At 35.6% G+C, this 18606-nt stretch overlaps 2 protein-coding genes and 1 long non-coding RNA gene across 3 annotated transcripts in view; 2 read left to right on the top strand and 1 right to left on the bottom strand.

The window, feature by feature from the left end:
* LOC134220083 (cell division cycle protein 16 homolog) overlaps positions 1 to 18606 on the top strand; it is a 35817-nt gene that overhangs the window by 3875 nt on the left and 13336 nt on the right. The gene's annotated exons all lie outside the window — the stretch shown is intronic.
* LOC134208033 (uncharacterized) lies at positions 7248 to 8161 on the top strand. Its single transcript, XR_009978466.1, has 3 exons — positions 7248 to 7458; positions 7737 to 7798; positions 7860 to 8161. It is a non-coding gene; the product is annotated as an uncharacterized LOC134208033 (long non-coding RNA).
* Positions 16638 to 18100, bottom strand: LOC134208034 (angiopoietin-4-like). Its single transcript, XM_062684135.1, has 2 exons — positions 17240 to 18100; positions 16638 to 17174 (listed from the first exon to the last, which is right to left on the bottom strand). The coding sequence occupies exons 1-2, from the start codon at positions 17968 to 17970 to the stop codon at positions 17048 to 17050; spliced, it is 858 nt and encodes a 285-aa protein (XP_062540119.1). The 5' UTR covers positions 17971 to 18100; the 3' UTR covers positions 16638 to 17047.

The following is an 18606-nucleotide window of genomic DNA, read 5'->3' on the forward strand; positions in this document are numbered from 1 at the left end:
AAAAAATTCTTCCCAAAATTTTGTCTCTGGGGGGGGGGGGGTTGCACCCAAAACCACCCCCGTGGCTACGCCACTGGATCCATATAAAAATCATATGCTTCATACAAAAAGTTCGACATACATGTATGAGGCCGGCTGAAAGTGGCAAATTTTTGCGTTACGTAATCAATCTTCTTTTATTCACCAAGGCAATTAAAATAGAAAACGACCATATAAGACCTCGCTTAAGAAGAGGGAAATAGATTTTCGGATGTTGATTATCCAAACACAATTTTAGGTGTCTCATACAAAAACATGACAGGAAGATGAACAATGAATTATTGGCAGTGGCTGATTTTCTACCCGCCGCTGTCACATCCAGGCGCTCTAGTATATGCGCAAAATAGCCAGCAAGAGTTAACCGCCAGAAATTTTTATGGTGAAAAACATCTAACGCGGCTTTTCTCAAAATTAGGATCTTTTCATGAGCATGAGCATGAGCATGATTGACCGCCCACGGTTGCTACTCCGTTATTGCCAGGTCAGCTGTAATTACACAGAGAACCAACAGATGAAGTTTGGGACTAACATCATCTTCAATGTGTAAGAACTGGTGACCCAAATATAAGCAATACCAGCGCCGGCCGTGTCCGAATGCAGGTCAATTAGGGAATAGGTAGGAAATTGTTGACGTGATACTCGCTTTGATAGAAGCCGACGAGTCATCTGCACTTCCACGAGAAATCACTGGGATGTTGGATATATGGGGTAGGGAGTGTGGCAGGGTTCGTTTTGGTAAACGGTATGCCGTGTATAGCGTGTAGTTTGATCGATGAAAATGAAACTTATTTTTTTATTGAAGCCCGCACAAAGCAGAACAAAATTTCGGTGATTGGCTGATCGTTCTGCTTTCCGCACAAAGCAGAACAAAACTTTGATGACCGGCCGATCGTTCTGCTTACTGAAGAAACATGTCTAGACGCGATTTAAACTTTTACTTTCTAATTAATTTATTCACGCGCACCAAGCAGAACAAAATTTCGGTTACCGGCCGATCGTTCTGCTTACCGCACAAAGCAGAACAAAATTTCGATGACCGGCCGATCATTCTGCTTACTGAAAAAACACGTCTGGACGCGATATCCGTTCTACCTCCAATACAAAACACGAACAAATCTGTACTGAACGGATTGTTTCACTATTCACTATCACTATCACTTACAACCAATAACAAAAAATCCAAGTTTGGGTCGTTTAATAATGACGCCACATGTTTTATGGGGAGAGGAGGGCTACTATTTTGTGACAGTACATATTCTAGGCATACAAGAAAGCATTAAGGGGGTTAGAAATCTCAAAAAGTAGCGGACGGCATATTTGAATCGCCCCTGACGTTCGGACCTGTCTTTATCTATTTGTTGATATTTATATATCCGTAGATGAAAACATGTTTAGCCCTGGAGATAGAAGGTGATAGCTCTACTGTGCATCCAAAGACCCTACAACAAGAAGCTACAGACCACAACTTGAGGTAATTTTCAGCACAGTAAACCCCGCATAAATATACTCAGACATCAAATGGACATTTGTAGTGTATTTAAACCTCCAGGATGAAGATTTATATCAATGATACACATCATTAATACATATCTGTGATCCTAGCGCGTATTTAGTAAAATCAATTTTATATATTACAAGTATGGAACGGACTCACCAAATTTGAATTTGATTGAACTTCATTTCAGTTTGATGTTATGTAAATATTCTTGAAATACACTGGATTTCTAGCCTCGTTTCATCCTCCAGTAACTAGTATGTGTGCCTGACTTCCGTGGAAGTGGAAAACATCCTCGACCTTCTTGGAATCTCACGTACTTCGAATTATTTTCAAAATTCAATTTTCTGTGGAAATATTTAAAGGAACATATGAGCATAAAACTGATATACTATTATGATTAACACCAATTTCAATATATTCACTTTATTTACTTAAATACGTTCAAATGTTTAAATAGCAAGATCGCTGTCTTTTCAAAATAATCGTGTTTTCCATGCGAAATACAAATTCATGTAATTACCGTCAAAACAATCTTAAGCAAATAACTTACAAAATTAGTATTTTGAATGATTGAATGTTGAATGATTGGTGAATATCTTGAATGTAATTAATATGAACAGATGAACAAATATCGTAATATTACAATGAATATCGTGTATATGAAGCACTCTGTTTTTTTCTGCGTGCAGTCACTGATCCATCCGTAGTATTTCTGGTACGCTTCGTACAATTATAAACATAGTGGACTTAACATAATGTGTTTCGGCCTCAACTTTAAATGTTCATGATACAAGAAAATTATGAGAAATATATAGATAAACAATTGAAAAATTTAAATTTTGATCTCTGGCTAAAACGGTAACATGTTTAACCTTCGTATATAATTGTCATTCTTTATACCCTCAATAAAGATCCAAGGTTTACTAGAATTTTGATTAAAGCACCTACTGTGGAAATACATTTTTCTTTGTCAATTCTTTGTCAGTAATTTTGGATTTCCTAAAGTTTATAAAAGGTACATTAAAAAACAATAAAATATGCATCAAACTGCATTTCGTAATTTGAAATCTTGAAGCGAAACTTCTATGAATCATCAGGGACCGTTCAAAATTGACTTCCACAGTTTGAGGGAGACTGTTCTCACTCTCGGTATACAGAAAAGCTAAGCGGATATAGAGGGGTGATGCGGGAAGGTCTAAAGATCTAGAAAAGTAGTAGATGTCATTTTTGAATCAGCACTCAAAAGAACTTAAAAAATAAAATAAGATTGAGATGTCATTCCAGAGTTTCAAAATTAGGTTTTTCCTAATAGATTCAAAGATTACGAAATTATTATTTAGATTAATTTAGATTTGTAAATTTCGAAGAGATTGTTAAAATGTTATAATATATCGTTACTAACATTTTTGCATTATAAAAATAATTCTTAAATTGTCATTTGCTGTGAGTTTGCACAAACTTTTTAATGTCTCATAATTCTGGGTTGATTTCATTTTTTTCTAATGTAAAATATTTGGAAGAGATTATTAAAGCAATTAATGAAGGATACATGAGTTTCAGGTACTTCAAAAAGTAGATTCTGCAAAAAAATGTGGACAGTTGTTGTCAAAGTTAATTTTTTTTTCAATACTCTAGTGGGAAAGATTCTCCGAACTGAGCTTTGAGGTCGAAAAATGAATAAGTGTTTAGGAACAATAGATGGGATTATATTGATACGAATACGAATACGAATTTGATCAATATGTTCTGTGGCATACTATTCCTGGTCTGGGATGGCCATGCGGTAGATGCTGAGTATTTTAGCACCACTCAAATACTCGATGTGCTGAAATCCATTGGAAATGATTCTACAATATACAATGATTTCAGTTTTAAATATATTTGGACAGATGAGAAAAATATTTTAAATACATTTGAAGTATATTTCAAATCATCAATATAATCTAACTATTTATGTTGAATAGCAACTTGCAAGTATTTTGTAGATGCTGATTGTTTCATTTTAGAGCGGTGAGCAGCTACTGCCCAATTATATCTAATGAATGTCAAATTAGGCATTATGCTTCGCACATTATAAATTATTTTAGGTTCTCTGATGCCTTTTGTACATTTTACAAATTTTGGAAATTTTGCAAATGAGTAAGATCCCTAAAATTTAAGATATGTCTTAATTCCAAAAGGTATATTAAAAAAAATCATCAGAGAAATCCTCGCTGCATGAAACAGATAAAATCTAAAAAAACACAGGGACGTCCAGGAAATGTTTTTATAGCCAACTTTATCTGATTCTGAAAGACCAACTGATTTCAGTTAATCTTAAAACTACAAAATTTGCTTTAAAAAAAATCACGTTGAAACTAATTAAATTATACAAATAATATTTAAAAAAAATAGCACCAGCGGTGCAGATACGTTATACTTACCCCTTTGGAATGCGAAGAACAGTAGGGAAAAGATCTATTTGTATTGCCGTACAAATATTCACTTCTCTGTCAGCAAATCAGTATATATTTAGTGATTATGCATTAAAAACTATTTGGCTGAAATTTGACTGGTTGATCTTGACCAGGTGTGGGAACAGAAGGAGTTGCTCAAACAGATCTTCTCCCTAGAGTTACCTCACCAAATTTTAACATTTCCCACCGCACTCCAAGCAACTGAATCGCTGATCATGAACAGGACAGCACAAAAGAGTCCCCAGGAACGAGTGTTTTCCAGGTCGTCGCGAATTGGTTGTCGGTGTCCAATCAGGTTGAAAGTTGGCGTAATTAGTTCAATCCTCTTGATAATGATGAAAAAGCGAGCCGGGCAACGAAGATTTTCAGGTAAGCTTGAAAAATCGGATCAAATATTTGTCCGAAAAAATGACGGACGTAAATTTTTTGCGTCCACTTTGAAGCGCAACCTACTTCGATCAACGCGGGTTTTCTCAAAATAAGAAACTTTTCATGAAAAACTATTTGGTACCAATTATGGAGGAAGGTGTCCGCTACCATGCCTACCAAATATTTTTTGATGAAAGTGCTTAATTTTGAGACATCGAACCTTAGAATCTTAGATGCCTTTCGCCATACTGATTTCAGAAAGTTAACTCCTAGTGTGCCGCTGTAAGCACGCTCAAAGCAGGCGATTCATTGGGTAATATTTCTGTTGGATGATCCATAAAATAAGTTACGATGGTATATCATCACGAGTAAGATAATTTTCTTCATATTTTATAAGGGTGTCCTTAGGGTGGCTCAAGTTAATATGGGAAAAACTTTTTTCAATTTAATTTTTTTGATGGGCCGCCCTCTTATTTTCTTCTATTTGATGCCCTGATGCTCTAGACAAAATTTCAGCCAAATCGGTCAACGATTGGGCGGTGCTAAACTCGTTGGAAGTTTATATGGAAAAATGTCTGCAGAAACATCGAAAAACAGTGATTTGCAGTTAGACGGCACAACTTACGATCAAGAGCCATGATACTCATTCAGATCTTGAAGAATTTAATACAGAATGGGGTCGTGGGATCAAACCCCACCGAAGGGGCGGTTACCCTCCAATACCTTTTCCGAACTAAATCTATCACATGTTGTACATATGCATAATCAAGTTTCAGACATAGTAATTAATTTCCACACCGGGTGGCTTAATACTCGGCATATAGGCAATTAACTTTGAATGTGCTAATACAGAATGTTATGCAGAAAACCGCGAGAAGATTACAGTTTCCCCGGCTAAGTTATTAGCATTTCTCTGAAGTGGGGTTTAAGCAAATTTCGTTTCTTTTACCTTTGAAAAGAAATAAATTCACCCCTACAACACTCCAGTAAAATGCTAATATCTTTGTCTAATAAACTCTAATCTTCTCGCGGTTTTCAGCATAACATTCTGTATTAAATTCTTCAAGTTCTGAATGAGTATCATGATACTTGATCGTAAATTGTGCCGTCCAGCTGCAAATCACTGTTTTTGGATGTTTCTGCATACATTTTTGCATATAAACTTCCAACGAGTTTAGCACCGCCCAAATGTTGACCGATTTGGCTGAATTCTGTCCAGAGCATCAGGGCATCAAATAGAACCGAATTGAGCCATCTTTTTGTGCCACCCTAGTGTCCATACTGCACCATGGGGGTGTCCGATCTGCCCCGCTACCATCCCGAGAGTAGTGAAAAATTAACTATTACAAAATCGTCCTATTTGATTGAAATTGCCTTTTTTTTATCTATTGCGTTTATTTGACAGGCTCAGGCGTGTATAACACTTAACGGAGCTGAGACTTTATGATATTTACAATCGATATCATCTTATTATCAAGGTTAGATTGCGTAATTTCAGGACGGATTAGGTTGGGATTTAGGTTTGAGGTTTTACAGCTGCTTATCCGGGTATTTGACGTCATTAACGGTATGGCGTAGCGTCGGGCTCGAGTTGTGGTTCGTCAGGGAGCATCTTCCGGATGGCCATAGCTTCGTATTACACAGAAAAATAAGACAAAAACAAAACGAAAACGAGAAAGAAAAAAAATAGGGGAATTAGACTTTTATGCCAGACGAACAAAGAAAGGCATAGATGGCCTGCATATAAACCACATCGCGATCCCCCAAAACACCTCTTACTTCTCTGTAGGGTTGTTTACCTCGGGCCACAAGGGTATCCAATAGCTGCTCTCTAGAGGCGTCATTTTCCGAGCAATACCAAACAATAACCTGCTCCACACCTACATACACTCACAAAAAACTTCGCATTATATTCATGAGTTCACACATGGATTTTTCTAATGGGGGTAGCGAAATGGATTTCATATTTTCGACACATATATTCCATGCGCCCACATTGTATGAATGTTCACACATACTATTCATGTGGTCATAGTATTCATGTGTGAATTTGTATGCAATTAAGTATGTGCCGACGCATGATATTCATATTTCAAAATACATGGATTTTTGCCATAAAATATGTGTCAATTTTCCTGAGTGTAGATCATTTTTTGTGCGATCTCATTAGGTTTTCTCCTCACTCGCCCTAATATTTAATTTTGGCAATTTTTCATCTTTGCAAACTTTTTGTTCATATAAACATAGCTGAACTCAAGACAAGTTGATTATTGAAAAAATCTTGCAAATCTGTTCGTGAGCTATATTGCCGTAAAAGAAATGTGAACTCATGTTTATATATAGAAGATAACAGACCATAGTAGGCTGGTTACGTAATGAAATGAAAAAGTTAATTATCCCGTGAATATATGTCTTTTTTTTGTGGTGGTTACAATGGCAGCTGTCCCTTGCTATTAATCTACACTGTACCCCACCCATATTGGCTTCTATGAGCCTCCCGTTTTTCATCACCACACAGACGTTCCTAAGCGATGTTGCTCATGTGGTCACTGTTGTGGGCCGTGTTGATGAAAACAAGGATTTGTTTAACAGCCCACCCCCATCATTATAAGCACTTAGTATTGTCAAACTACTATCACTAACATCAACATCACTCTTTTCTTCTCTTTTACCTTTAAAAAATATATAAGTTTTTCTGACACTACTAATCACCTCCTCAGTCACTTCACTCAGTATAAGCAATGAAATCATTCATCCTATTAACCTACCATCATTACGTTAATCTTGGCACAGTCATCGTGATCACCAACAATATTGCGGTCACTATCACCGTATCGTTCTTTCTTCCCTTTACAACTCCTCCACTATCATAACTCTTTTACACTATAAAAAAATACACGAGAGGACCGTGTGTTCTACACATGAATTTGCGCATGTTGTCAAAGCAAATCAATATCACGTGTAAAACATATGACATCGCTCATTCGAAACTCTGCATTTGTTTATAAACAAACCACACGGTATTAACGTGTAAAACAAATAGAATTCTGTTGCTTGACTTGTCAGAGTCACTTGTTTGATATGTGATATCGAAAGGTATTCGTGTTGAATTTCGTTTGTTATAACAAGTGAATTTCGTGTTTTCTTTCATATTCAAATGATAATGATGATTGCCTATCCGTCCGGAATCCGATTTCCGTCAGCGGATCGAAATCCATTTCGAAAAACAGTTTTCATAACTTCAACTATACTTGATTAGAAAAACCGTCTCTCGTTGGTTTTCGAAACTATGACGGAAATCGCATTCCGAACAGATAGAATAAAATTCGAACGAGTTTGATTAAAATGTAGGTGCTTGTATTCATTATTTTTAGAAATGCTGAACCACACCAACCAGCATTAACGAACTGAGGCCGAAGAGTTTATTCTAGGACAGGTAAGTGCTTTCATCTTCCGAAATCTGCAACCAATAAATAAGATTCTCATCATCTACACAGATCGCCAGGAAATTCAAAGGATTGCTGCCGGAAAACGTGATCGGTTCGGTGCTGATGCCTACCAATAATAGGAAGCCGCCATGAAGTACGTACGTCGCAAAGGATATTCCGAGGGACCGATACTGAGGATTCGTCGTTGTTTTTATGAAAAACAAATGCCGCAGCAGTGGGAAGAAAACATGCAATAAATAAGAAAATGCACCAAGTTAGTATGCTCCGATTAGCTTCAACACCAACGAGGAGCCACAGCAGGTCAGGTCAGTTTTCCCAGAGCAAAAAATTCAATTTTGAAATATTTATATAAGTATATAAAAAAAAATAAAATATTCAACTAACTTCTGTATTGTTATTGGTTTTCAACCGTATAATAGAAATCGCATTCCGAATGAATCAAATGAAATAAAAACAAATTATTCAAAGAAAAAAAAACAAGATATCTACATTTTTTACAGTTTTAAATTTGTATATAGAATAAAAAGATTTCGAGAGCTTCTTTGTACATAGATTTGTAGGCATTAACTTATGTTTACCTAAGACAGCAGTTTAGTTTAAATTTGGTAAACTTCTCTTTTTTCGTCTATTTATGTGCAAAGTTGCTTGTTCCACACATGCCGCAATGTCTTCTGCCCTTTGGGTCACTGAACAGTGAAATGCCTCTTCCTTCCACCAACGCTTTATAACCATTATAGAAACACGAACGAACACGAATATATTTCTTCATAAATAATATTCAAACATAGTATTTTTCTTCTTTATTGAAGTGGAATTTAATATAAAACTATAGTTCACTATCGCTGATAGCTGAAAATTGTTACAACCTTTTCAGAAACATGCATGAACATGTGCGATTTTGTTGGAATGATGACAATTGGAGTCTCATCAGAATCCTTACCTAAATTCGTTTCAATTGATTCATAACATATTTAAGATAAACATATGACATCGTGGTGTATCAAGTATGAAATTTTATATAAACATTGTCATTTGAACTGAGTTTGTAAAGAACATCGCAGTGATGTGAAATACATTAGACTTGATGGTGTAACTTGGAATGAAATATCAACATTTTGAAACATATGAGTCGAACGTGTATTTGTTATGGGTATTCATGTATATGCATATCATATCGTGGTGTATCAATAATGAATTCAGATACTAACTTTGTCATTTGAAATAAGAATGTCAAGAACATCATAGCGATGTGGATTACACTAGACTTCATTGTGTCAGCTGATTGAAAATATCCATATTCCGAAAAACATGAATCGAACGTGTATTTTTTTATCAGTGTAGGCAGGAAAACCATCCCCAGAAACGGGTCACCGAAAAATCACCAAACGGTCAAAATCAAATTACTAAGGGTCTGTCTCAATTGGATAATTAAACTGAAATTAAACTTAAAAGTGACATTTCAATAATTATCAAATAACCCTGCTCGCAGAGCAAGATTACTTTTGACAGATATCGAATCATTTTCCATCGATGTCCTATTGGAATTGCTGGGTAGCACCAGCCATTCTTATAACGGGGTGATTTTTTAATTCTCGAACTGTCACTTTTAAGTTTAATTCTCCAAATGAGACAGACCCTAAATCTTCAGAACCATCCTTGTTCAAAATCCCGTACAACATTTCCAAATTCACGTCACTTCTTAATAAGTATATAAGTCACTGTTTTCTATTTTGTTGAACATATATTGCAGTCGTGTGTTTAATGATGAGTTGATTCACTTAACCTTCTGTCTGTGCTCAAAAAAACTTACGTTGTCTGTGCTCTGGGGTCAAATTGACCCCAAATTGAAGTTGCTATAACTTTTTAAATGTTTGGCCAATTTTGGATTTTTGGGGCTGTTTCGAAAGATAATTTAATCATCTTTCAGGTCGTTACCAAAGATTGACTATTGGTGGGCGGGTACATCTCGGGGAGGGGTTTTAGTGAACAAGGGTACAAAAACAGTAATTTTTCATGATTATTTTACTTATATCCGAAAATCCTACCCATTTTGAACTGCACCTTTTTTAAAAAGGTTATGCAGGAAGGCATGTGCTTTGGCATGAGGCGTTGATAAGTTTAGAACTCGGTCGCCAAGTGGTGGAATATTTGAATTCATTGTTTTAGACTACTCAAGGTATTCCGATATATAGAATTCTTCTCAGTGTAAATATTCTTATCGCATAAATTTGAAAATTGGAAGAAGTGCTCATTATATTGAGCACCGCTTTGTAGTGCTAGACATCCTGAACAGTGTTGCCGAATACAACTTGGGTGTAGGTATGAGGGATCTCAAGCTAAAGCAATATTTCATATATGCAAGAATATTGCAAGTACACTAGCGCCGCCTATTTGTAAATTTTCTAATTATTTATTCCGTCACATGACAATCCATTCCTACCAGACTAACATTATTAAAGACGTCATCTTTACAAATTTTAAATTTGTGCGATAAGAATATTTACAATGAGGAAAATTCCAAATACATATCGGAATTACTTGAGTAGTCTAAAATAATGAATTCAAATATTCTGACACCTAGCGACCAAGCTCGAAACTAATCAATGCCTCATGTCAAAGCACATGCCTTCCTGCATAACCTTTTTAAAAAGGTGCAGTTCAAAATGGGTAGGATTTTCAGATATAAATAAAATAAGCATAAAAAATCACTGTTTTGTACCCTTTTTTACGAAAACCCCTCCCCGCGATGTACCCGCCCACCTATAGTCAATTTTTGATAACGACCTGAAAGATGATAAAATTATCTTTCGAAACAGCCCCAAAAATCCAAAATTGGCTAAACATTAAAAAAGTTATAGGGGAATTGTGGGTAAAACCGACACTGCGGGTAAAACCGACACCACTTCAAATCTCTGATTTCAAGTGATTATCGGACAGAATTTCAACACACTTTGAATAAACGTTTGATTTCTTGTATTCAAGTCATTTTGTAACTGGTGGAAATGTGTAAGAGTCATAATAAACAGACAATTAGCATTGATCACCATTGAGGAGATAAGTAATGTAAAATTTTGGCATCGGTGTTTAAGCTTGTTCGGCAACAGTTTGTTGATTTTCAGTATTTAATTCATCTCTGATCCATAATTGAACATCATTTTGTGTATGTTCTAGAAAAATAGTTAACTTTTCTATTTATAAACATCCACATGTATCTCATCATTATTATGTTATCAGTTGGGGTAAATTCGACACCTGCCATCGAATCACGAAATACCTCTGTTTTATTAGACTTATCATTCGCATAATATCATTCAAGTATTGAAAAACGAGTCGCCGAGAAGTATAACTTAATCATAGACTGATTACATACCATATCATCATTGGACGTGACAATAGGTCTAGTGGGTGATATTGGGTCATCAAGGAAAGCCTGCAGGTCGGATAACAATAGCGCTCAAAGAAGAACCGTATTTTTAGGCTTATTTTGCTCTTAGATATATTCAACCCACTCTCTAGTGTTATTCTTTCGTGATCCAAAACATCAAAAACATGTAGCTTGTCACGGAACTGGTCATTTTCATTTCTTGTCATAACTGCATCATATGCATTTATTTTAAATCGCCGTTATAAACACCTTTTTAAAATAAGTGAAATTTAAATGTAGGTCAATATTTACAGTAGTTAGTAAATTTGTTACTAACATTCTTATACTCTATATGTTTTTCACTCGACCAACTAAAGAAACTAAATAAAATATGATATGTGGTGATTATTTTAAATATATAAAATTTTGTTCAACCATCGTTTATGAGTGATCCCTAAACATGAATTTCATACACAAATATTAAAATGAATGTTGTTAAACATTTTCTATTATGTTGTAACATCATTTAGAATTGTTATGATGTTCAATTCCATAAAGACTTGATGTGTCGGTTTTACCCTCATGTGGTGTCGATCTTACCCGCACCCCAGCTGTTTGGGCTGGAAGATGGACTAATCGCGTTTTGATCATAAATCAAATTCTATCAAGAAATATTGTCCTGATGCATGAAGAGCCAAAGTATGTTTGTATGAAATTTCTAGACCGGAAAATTGCTTCATAGATTGGGGAACTGTAAAGTTGCTTAAGGTGTCGGTTTTACCCACTTTTCCCTAACAATTTCAATTTGGGGTCAATTTGACCCCAGAGCACTGAATTTCAACGTAAGTTTTTTGAAAAAAGTACACTGTAGCGCATATTTTCAAGATTTTTCAAGCGAATTTGCACCTAGGAGACAGATCTCGGCGAGTTTTACCAAACTACCAAAAATTAGGAGAATCGATTGAAAACTAAAAAAATGGCAGCCACTCAAAGTGGCCTGGGGTCATATTGACCCCAGAGCACAGACAAAAGGTTAATGTAGAACCATGACTGCGAACACCATCTAACATCGCTTCATCAATTTTTACATTATTTATATTTTGCACTTCTCATTCATCACTCAAAACACTTCAGCATAATTTTCCACTCATTTCCTAAATCAAATGGTATGCTATTGTTCTTGAAGCAGATCCAAATATTTGAGAACACAATTAAAAAATGATAACTAGCTTGATGAGCGTATTAAACGTTCAGTTCTTCATAGTGTGATTCACAGATTAAACACACTCTTCAGATGATGATATATACACACACTCACAAAAACATACATACATTCTCTCACATATTTTGATGCGGTTAAAGAAGTAGTTTGGAAAATTGTGCCTATCTTTATGTCTTCTACCAATTGCAGTGATGTCTGGTATTACAAGTTTTAATAGTCAAACAGTAAGTTTACTTCTAATTTTGTCAAGTATTTCGTAAGATGTCATTTGTTTTATCTTTTTGACCCTTCCTTCGGAAGTGTATATAATTTCGCTTTGTATGCGTTACGCAGGTGTGTTACCTATTAATATATCAATAAATCTCTTGAATTATGAAGTAAAATGTATGGTAGTTGGAACAAATTCACTTTAATATTGAAAATATAATTATGACAAATGATCAAATGATATGATATGGAAATATACATATTTTTCTGGTTTGTTTCAAAGAAACGATTGATTTTAATTGAGCAACATATAGAAGCATGTACCAAACAATCTTCTCAGAAAAGCAAAAACGTAAAAATTTAAAGGGATTTCAAAAATTTCTTCAGTGGAAGCTAGATAGCAAATGTGAGCATGTTTTGAGATGCTAATAGACCACTTATATGCATGTATGTGTGCGGATGTGTGCAAATTCTGAAATTTACTTACATAAAATCTCACTCATTTTAAGGTATTTACCATGAGTAGTATTACAAAATAAGACATCCATCAGGCGAAATATATGTTATTATTGAACGCTATTAAGTTTCGTTCAGATCAATGACTACTTTAGTTAGTTCTGGATTAATAATTATCGAGGTCTCTGGAAATTACGAATATATGTATATGCTACCAGCGTTACGCTAGTTACTAACCATGTCACAATCGCTATTCAATCCGACGAGCGCCTAATAGATAGGCAGAATGACGTACAGTGCGTTTTCGTTCATTTTGTTGTCACTCAACCCATGAAATCCGCCTTTTGGTAGGCAATTAATTTGTCACTTTATATGTTCAATCGCCGTGGGAAGCTCAGTTGTTTTATCTCGTTTTAAATATTGGAGTCTGACAATATTTCCTTATGACTAAGGAAGGGCCAAAATCTCACTGTAGGTGGATTAATCTGGGTTTTAATTCACCTATCACATTGTCTTTCTTAGTTTTTTGTTTGTTTTCTACGTAATTCAGCTTAAGTCGATACTCATTGTAGATTATGTTGCGTCGTTCCTTCATTTTATTTGTCTAATACTAATCTCCCAGGGTCGTTTCTGCATAGATGGAAAACCTAGTTTTAAAGTTTGAAAGAGCATCGCTTTAAAGTTGAGCGAAGATAATGAAATTTGCCCTACCGTATCTAATCGTCTTAAATCCTTACAAGTAAAATAACTATCATTATCTAAGTCGTGGTCAGCTATAGGATTCACTTTTCGGTGGCAAAATAAAGCTTCATCACGCCTATTCCCTATCTGTTAATAAAATATATCGAGAATAAGGCATTATTAGAATGTTTGTATACCATAGTTGTCATGTGTGTTATTTTATATTATGGCTCTTTAGTTTCAGACATAACAAAATTAATTAGTTTTGAAAAAACTTCTACTCAGTGAATCCTATTAATGTCGATACAGTTGATTACATTTTCTCTATATATACCTATCTAGCTAGATTTAAGCGTACACTTAATCTTTTTTACCGGGCTCGGTTGTCAGATTACCGATTTCTAAAAGGAGGAGATCTCACTTCATTATTATTGAGGAAAGAAGCCCACCTCAGTGAAAAGATCAAATAATTACCGAGGTCTCGCTTCTTAGTTCTCGAGGGCAAAATGTCAGTTATTACTGAGCACTCGGTGAGGTGGGCTTCTTTCCTCAATAATAATGAAGTGAGATCTCCTCCTTTTGCAATACTTTTCTGACGTGTTGCCTGAAGATGATGAGTCGTAGATGTTACACCTAATTGAGAAACATTTTGATTGATGTGCAGGGCACATGAAACTAACAAAACACTTACATGCCACATCTATATACATAAAAATGTATTTCTGTCTGTCTGAACCTTACTCGGAGACCACTGAACCGATCGGCTTGAAAATTTGTATGCAAAGGTTTTAAGGGGAAGGTTCTTAAGATGGTACGACATTCCTCAACGCTTTGGAAAGGGGGGCTCCCATACAAATGAAAGAGGAATTTCTGCATAGTTCGAATCAGAGAATAAATCAATTTTAGGCGAAATGAAGTTTGTCGGGTCCACTATTAGTAAATAACTTACAAAACAACTGTAAATAATAAATAAAATGCCGCTTTGTATTAAGAATTAACTTGTTGTTTTAGACATATGTTATTTAACTTCTATTACACTGTCATCTATATACAAATAAAAAAACCCAGAATAATACACCTAGCGGTGATGGTGCCTTTCTCGAGTATTATAAAACAAGAAAACCCATAAGAGTTACAAGAAAACACATAAGGGAGGTCAAAATTGCACTTCAAGTAGATAGATTCAGTTATTTCCATCAATTTTCATTTATTTGCGTTCATTTGCAGCATAGCAATGCATTGCAGCAGCTTAAAAAAAATCAGTTTTGCAAAAAAAAATTCCAAGGGGGGACCCTTGGGAAAAATGTGGAAAAAACAATATTTTTTTAAATAATTCCGGAGCAAATCTGATAAGGCTAAGTACAAAAAAGTGTGTCTCACTTTTTCTTGTACACACACACACATACAGACATCATCTCAATTCGTCGAGCTGAGTCGATTAGTATATAACACTATGGGTCTATCAAAAGTTCGGTTTTGGAGTGATCCTATAGCCTTTACGTATGCTTAGTATACGTGAAAGACAAAAAGGTTTTGGAATAGAAGATATGTTTCTGTGGTGGTTCGAAACCCCTCTCCCTTCTGGAAAGAGGGGCTTCCATACAAATGTAGCATAAATTTCTGCATAACTCGAGAACTAATCAGAAAATAAATAAATTTTAGGCAAAACGAAGTTCGTCGGGTCAGCTAGTTATATAATAAAAATAAGGCAAGTAATGATTTTTTTGTAATTGTTTTAACATAGTTTCGAAGTGCGTCAAATTAAGATCAACTTTCCGTCAAATAAGGAGCACGGTGAGAAGAAAGTATCTAATTTTAGGTACTTTTTTTCTCTTGCATCTTGCATTATAAAATGAAGAGCAAAGCCACTCAACAAGGGCAGTAAAGTGTGGTAACTAAACGTTGAGTAATCCCATGTTTACAAAACAAAAGTAAAATTTACCTAACTTTTGGTTAGTTTTTATTTAAAAATTTAGTACATTTTACTTAATTTCAAGAAAAAAATACTTAATTTTGGGTTCCCACACTCAAAATAATTGTCACTTTAATTCCACTATAAAAAGTCATGTAGACTTTAAAAATCGAAACTTTCATCGGCCTTACTGGAATCAAATAAATCTTACTCAAATCACAAGTGAATCTTAATAAGAAATGTAGTGGAATTCATTAGAAAATATAGAAAATAATATTCATATACTCTTCTAGTGAATTCTACTCAAAATTAATGTATGAAAAATATATGAGTGGGGTTCTCAGAGCGAAATGTATGTTTATCAACTATCGCTAATGAAACATTTTGCAAAAGCATTATGAGAACGATTTGCGAAGCAAAATGTTTGAGTATGAAATAGTTTTCTACTCTTATTTTTGCTCTCGTCCGTTTCTAGTGGACAGGATACACAACACTAATAGGGATACTATAGAAAAAAATTATCAAAGTTTCACTTAAAATTTAGGTACATGGCCTAACAAAAATTCACTTAAATTTTATTTTATTTTCTAGTGAATTGAGAATAATGAGTGCCATCACTAATAAATCATTTAACTTTTACACACGAAACTACATGGAAAATATCTGCATATGTTTTCAAGTAGCTTCTAAGTGAAAATTATTTTGAGTGCACACTAAAGCCCAGATTTGAGTGAAAAGTATTAGGGTGAAGCCAGAGTAAACGCGACGAGCAATGCGACGCGACGCGACTCACGTAAAAGAATAACAATCATTATCAGCAGGCTGTCAAATTGCACTGTAGCGTCGCGTCGCATCGCACGTCGCGTTTACTCTGGCGGGCACCTTAGGTACTTTTTTCTAACCGTGAACATGGTAAAATTAGTGCGTCAAGTTGGGCACCTCAAGCATCATATAAAAACAGATTAAAAAAACTAAGAAATAATCTTATATTTCGAAGTTTCATTATTTGTACACATTCTATACTAATGGAAAGCTCGTTATGCAAAATATTAAGCGAATCCATTTTGCAATTATTTTTGAAATAATGTTCCATTTTAAAATTTTATAAACTGCGTCAAATATGGTGCCTCCACGGTACTTGAAGGGATTATTTTATAGAAAACTATTTGGATCAGGCCAGTGACCATTTGAGCAACGTAGCTTAGGAACGTCTGTTATTGATCTAAACTGTTATTGATCTAAAAATTGAATTACCATGGGGAATAACAGGGATGAACCCGGAGTAGAGTTTGAGTCGAGAGACTGCCAACAAGTTACATAAAAAAGCGATATTGTCATTAATCTATTTCTAAAAACGACTTTTGATATTTTTTCGCATCGCATTCAATTGTGTCCTAAAGTTCCCTCATCAGTATTCGACTCTCTTCTAAGCACGGATCTGCCATGTAGAAAAACCCTTTGTATGCATGATTCCGCTTGCTACATAATGATGAGGGTTGCACCGTTTGTCTGGAGTTGGAACTGAAATCAAAGACAAATGGAAATATATGAATTTAATGAAGTCGTTGTAAATTCAATTATCTTACGGTAAATTATCGCAATCGCTAAACCACCACCCGCTTCGCAACTGCTGCGCACATTCTTTCCCCGTGTCATCGTTGTTCCGGTCCGGCGTAGAAAACTTGGCCTTATTGCTGAACTCCATTGTGTGTCCCGCACTTCCGAACGCATAACTTCCCAGCTCCAGCGCATACCCATCCTTCTCGCTTCCAATCGAAATCGAAGCATATCGAGCCGCTTCCATCTTACCATTCTTTCTTCGCATCATTACCAGCAGTTCGTATTTGGTGTCGTTTCTTGTCAGCTGGTAAATCTTCTCCAGCCCGATCCAAAACTCGTCGCGTGGGTCACCAAACCCATCTCGATACTCGATCCAATCTCGATCGAAGCTTAGTTGCCCATTTTCCTTCCGGTTCTGCACGACAATCCACCCATGGCTGCCGATGAAGCTCTCCTGATCACAATACACCGGATAAGGATAAACCGTTTCCGATGGTTGAAATAGATACACTCCACTGGCGTCCAAGGGAACCTTCTTACACGAATCAATCACAGTGATTTGCAGCGAACCCGTTCCAATCGGAGGTAGCGACGTCTTCGACGGGGTCATCCAGCTATGCCAACTAACTAACGATTCGCAAGTTTTGTTCAGGTTCGAGATCAGGTCACTGAGGTATTTGACCCCGTGGACAGATCTGTTCATCACTGCTAAGAGGCACCAGATCACTAACAAACTTTTGGACGCACGATAGATCATTTTGGGGATAGCGTCTCATAGCTTTCACAAGTCGAACTGAAAGCGTGGCATATGATTGAAAGTTAATTTATAGGTGCATCGCGGTTCATTCAATCGAACAATTAGCTATACATGTTTCTCCCTATAAGAATTAAGGTAACGGTAATTCTTTATCGATGAGAAACATATCTTCTGATCGGAGATACTTTGAAACTACTTTTAGATCGTCTGTTCGGTTCATAGACGAACAGAGCACGAAGGGAATGATGAAGGTAGAAAGCCGGTTTCCGTCAATCATATTTCTTTAATTTGGTGGATGCTGAGCTACACATTCATCTATTCTTTCTATGGCTTAAAATAATTACAGCATAATGCGTAGCATGTCTATCATGTTAAGTATTAACATGGAAACATAAAGGCTCTTTGAATCGCATCAGTAAAAAATGATCCAAATTTAAAAACCGGATGGCAAACACACTTTAATGAATCCGTATGGTACAGCATACCACAATCACTTGAAAACTTTTTTTAACTGATTTTATTTACTAATGATCTATTACATGCATTCATCTCTTAGACTAGATGTTCCGTGTTCACCTGGTGAAACTGATTAATAAAAGCGAGAATTAAAAAATGTGCTCAATAAAGGGTGAGTTT

Source organism: Armigeres subalbatus, chromosome 1, assembly GCF_024139115.2.
Source record: "Armigeres subalbatus isolate Guangzhou_Male chromosome 1, GZ_Asu_2, whole genome shotgun sequence".
In the NCBI taxonomy this organism is placed as follows: Eukaryota; Metazoa; Arthropoda; class Insecta; order Diptera; family Culicidae; genus Armigeres; species Armigeres subalbatus.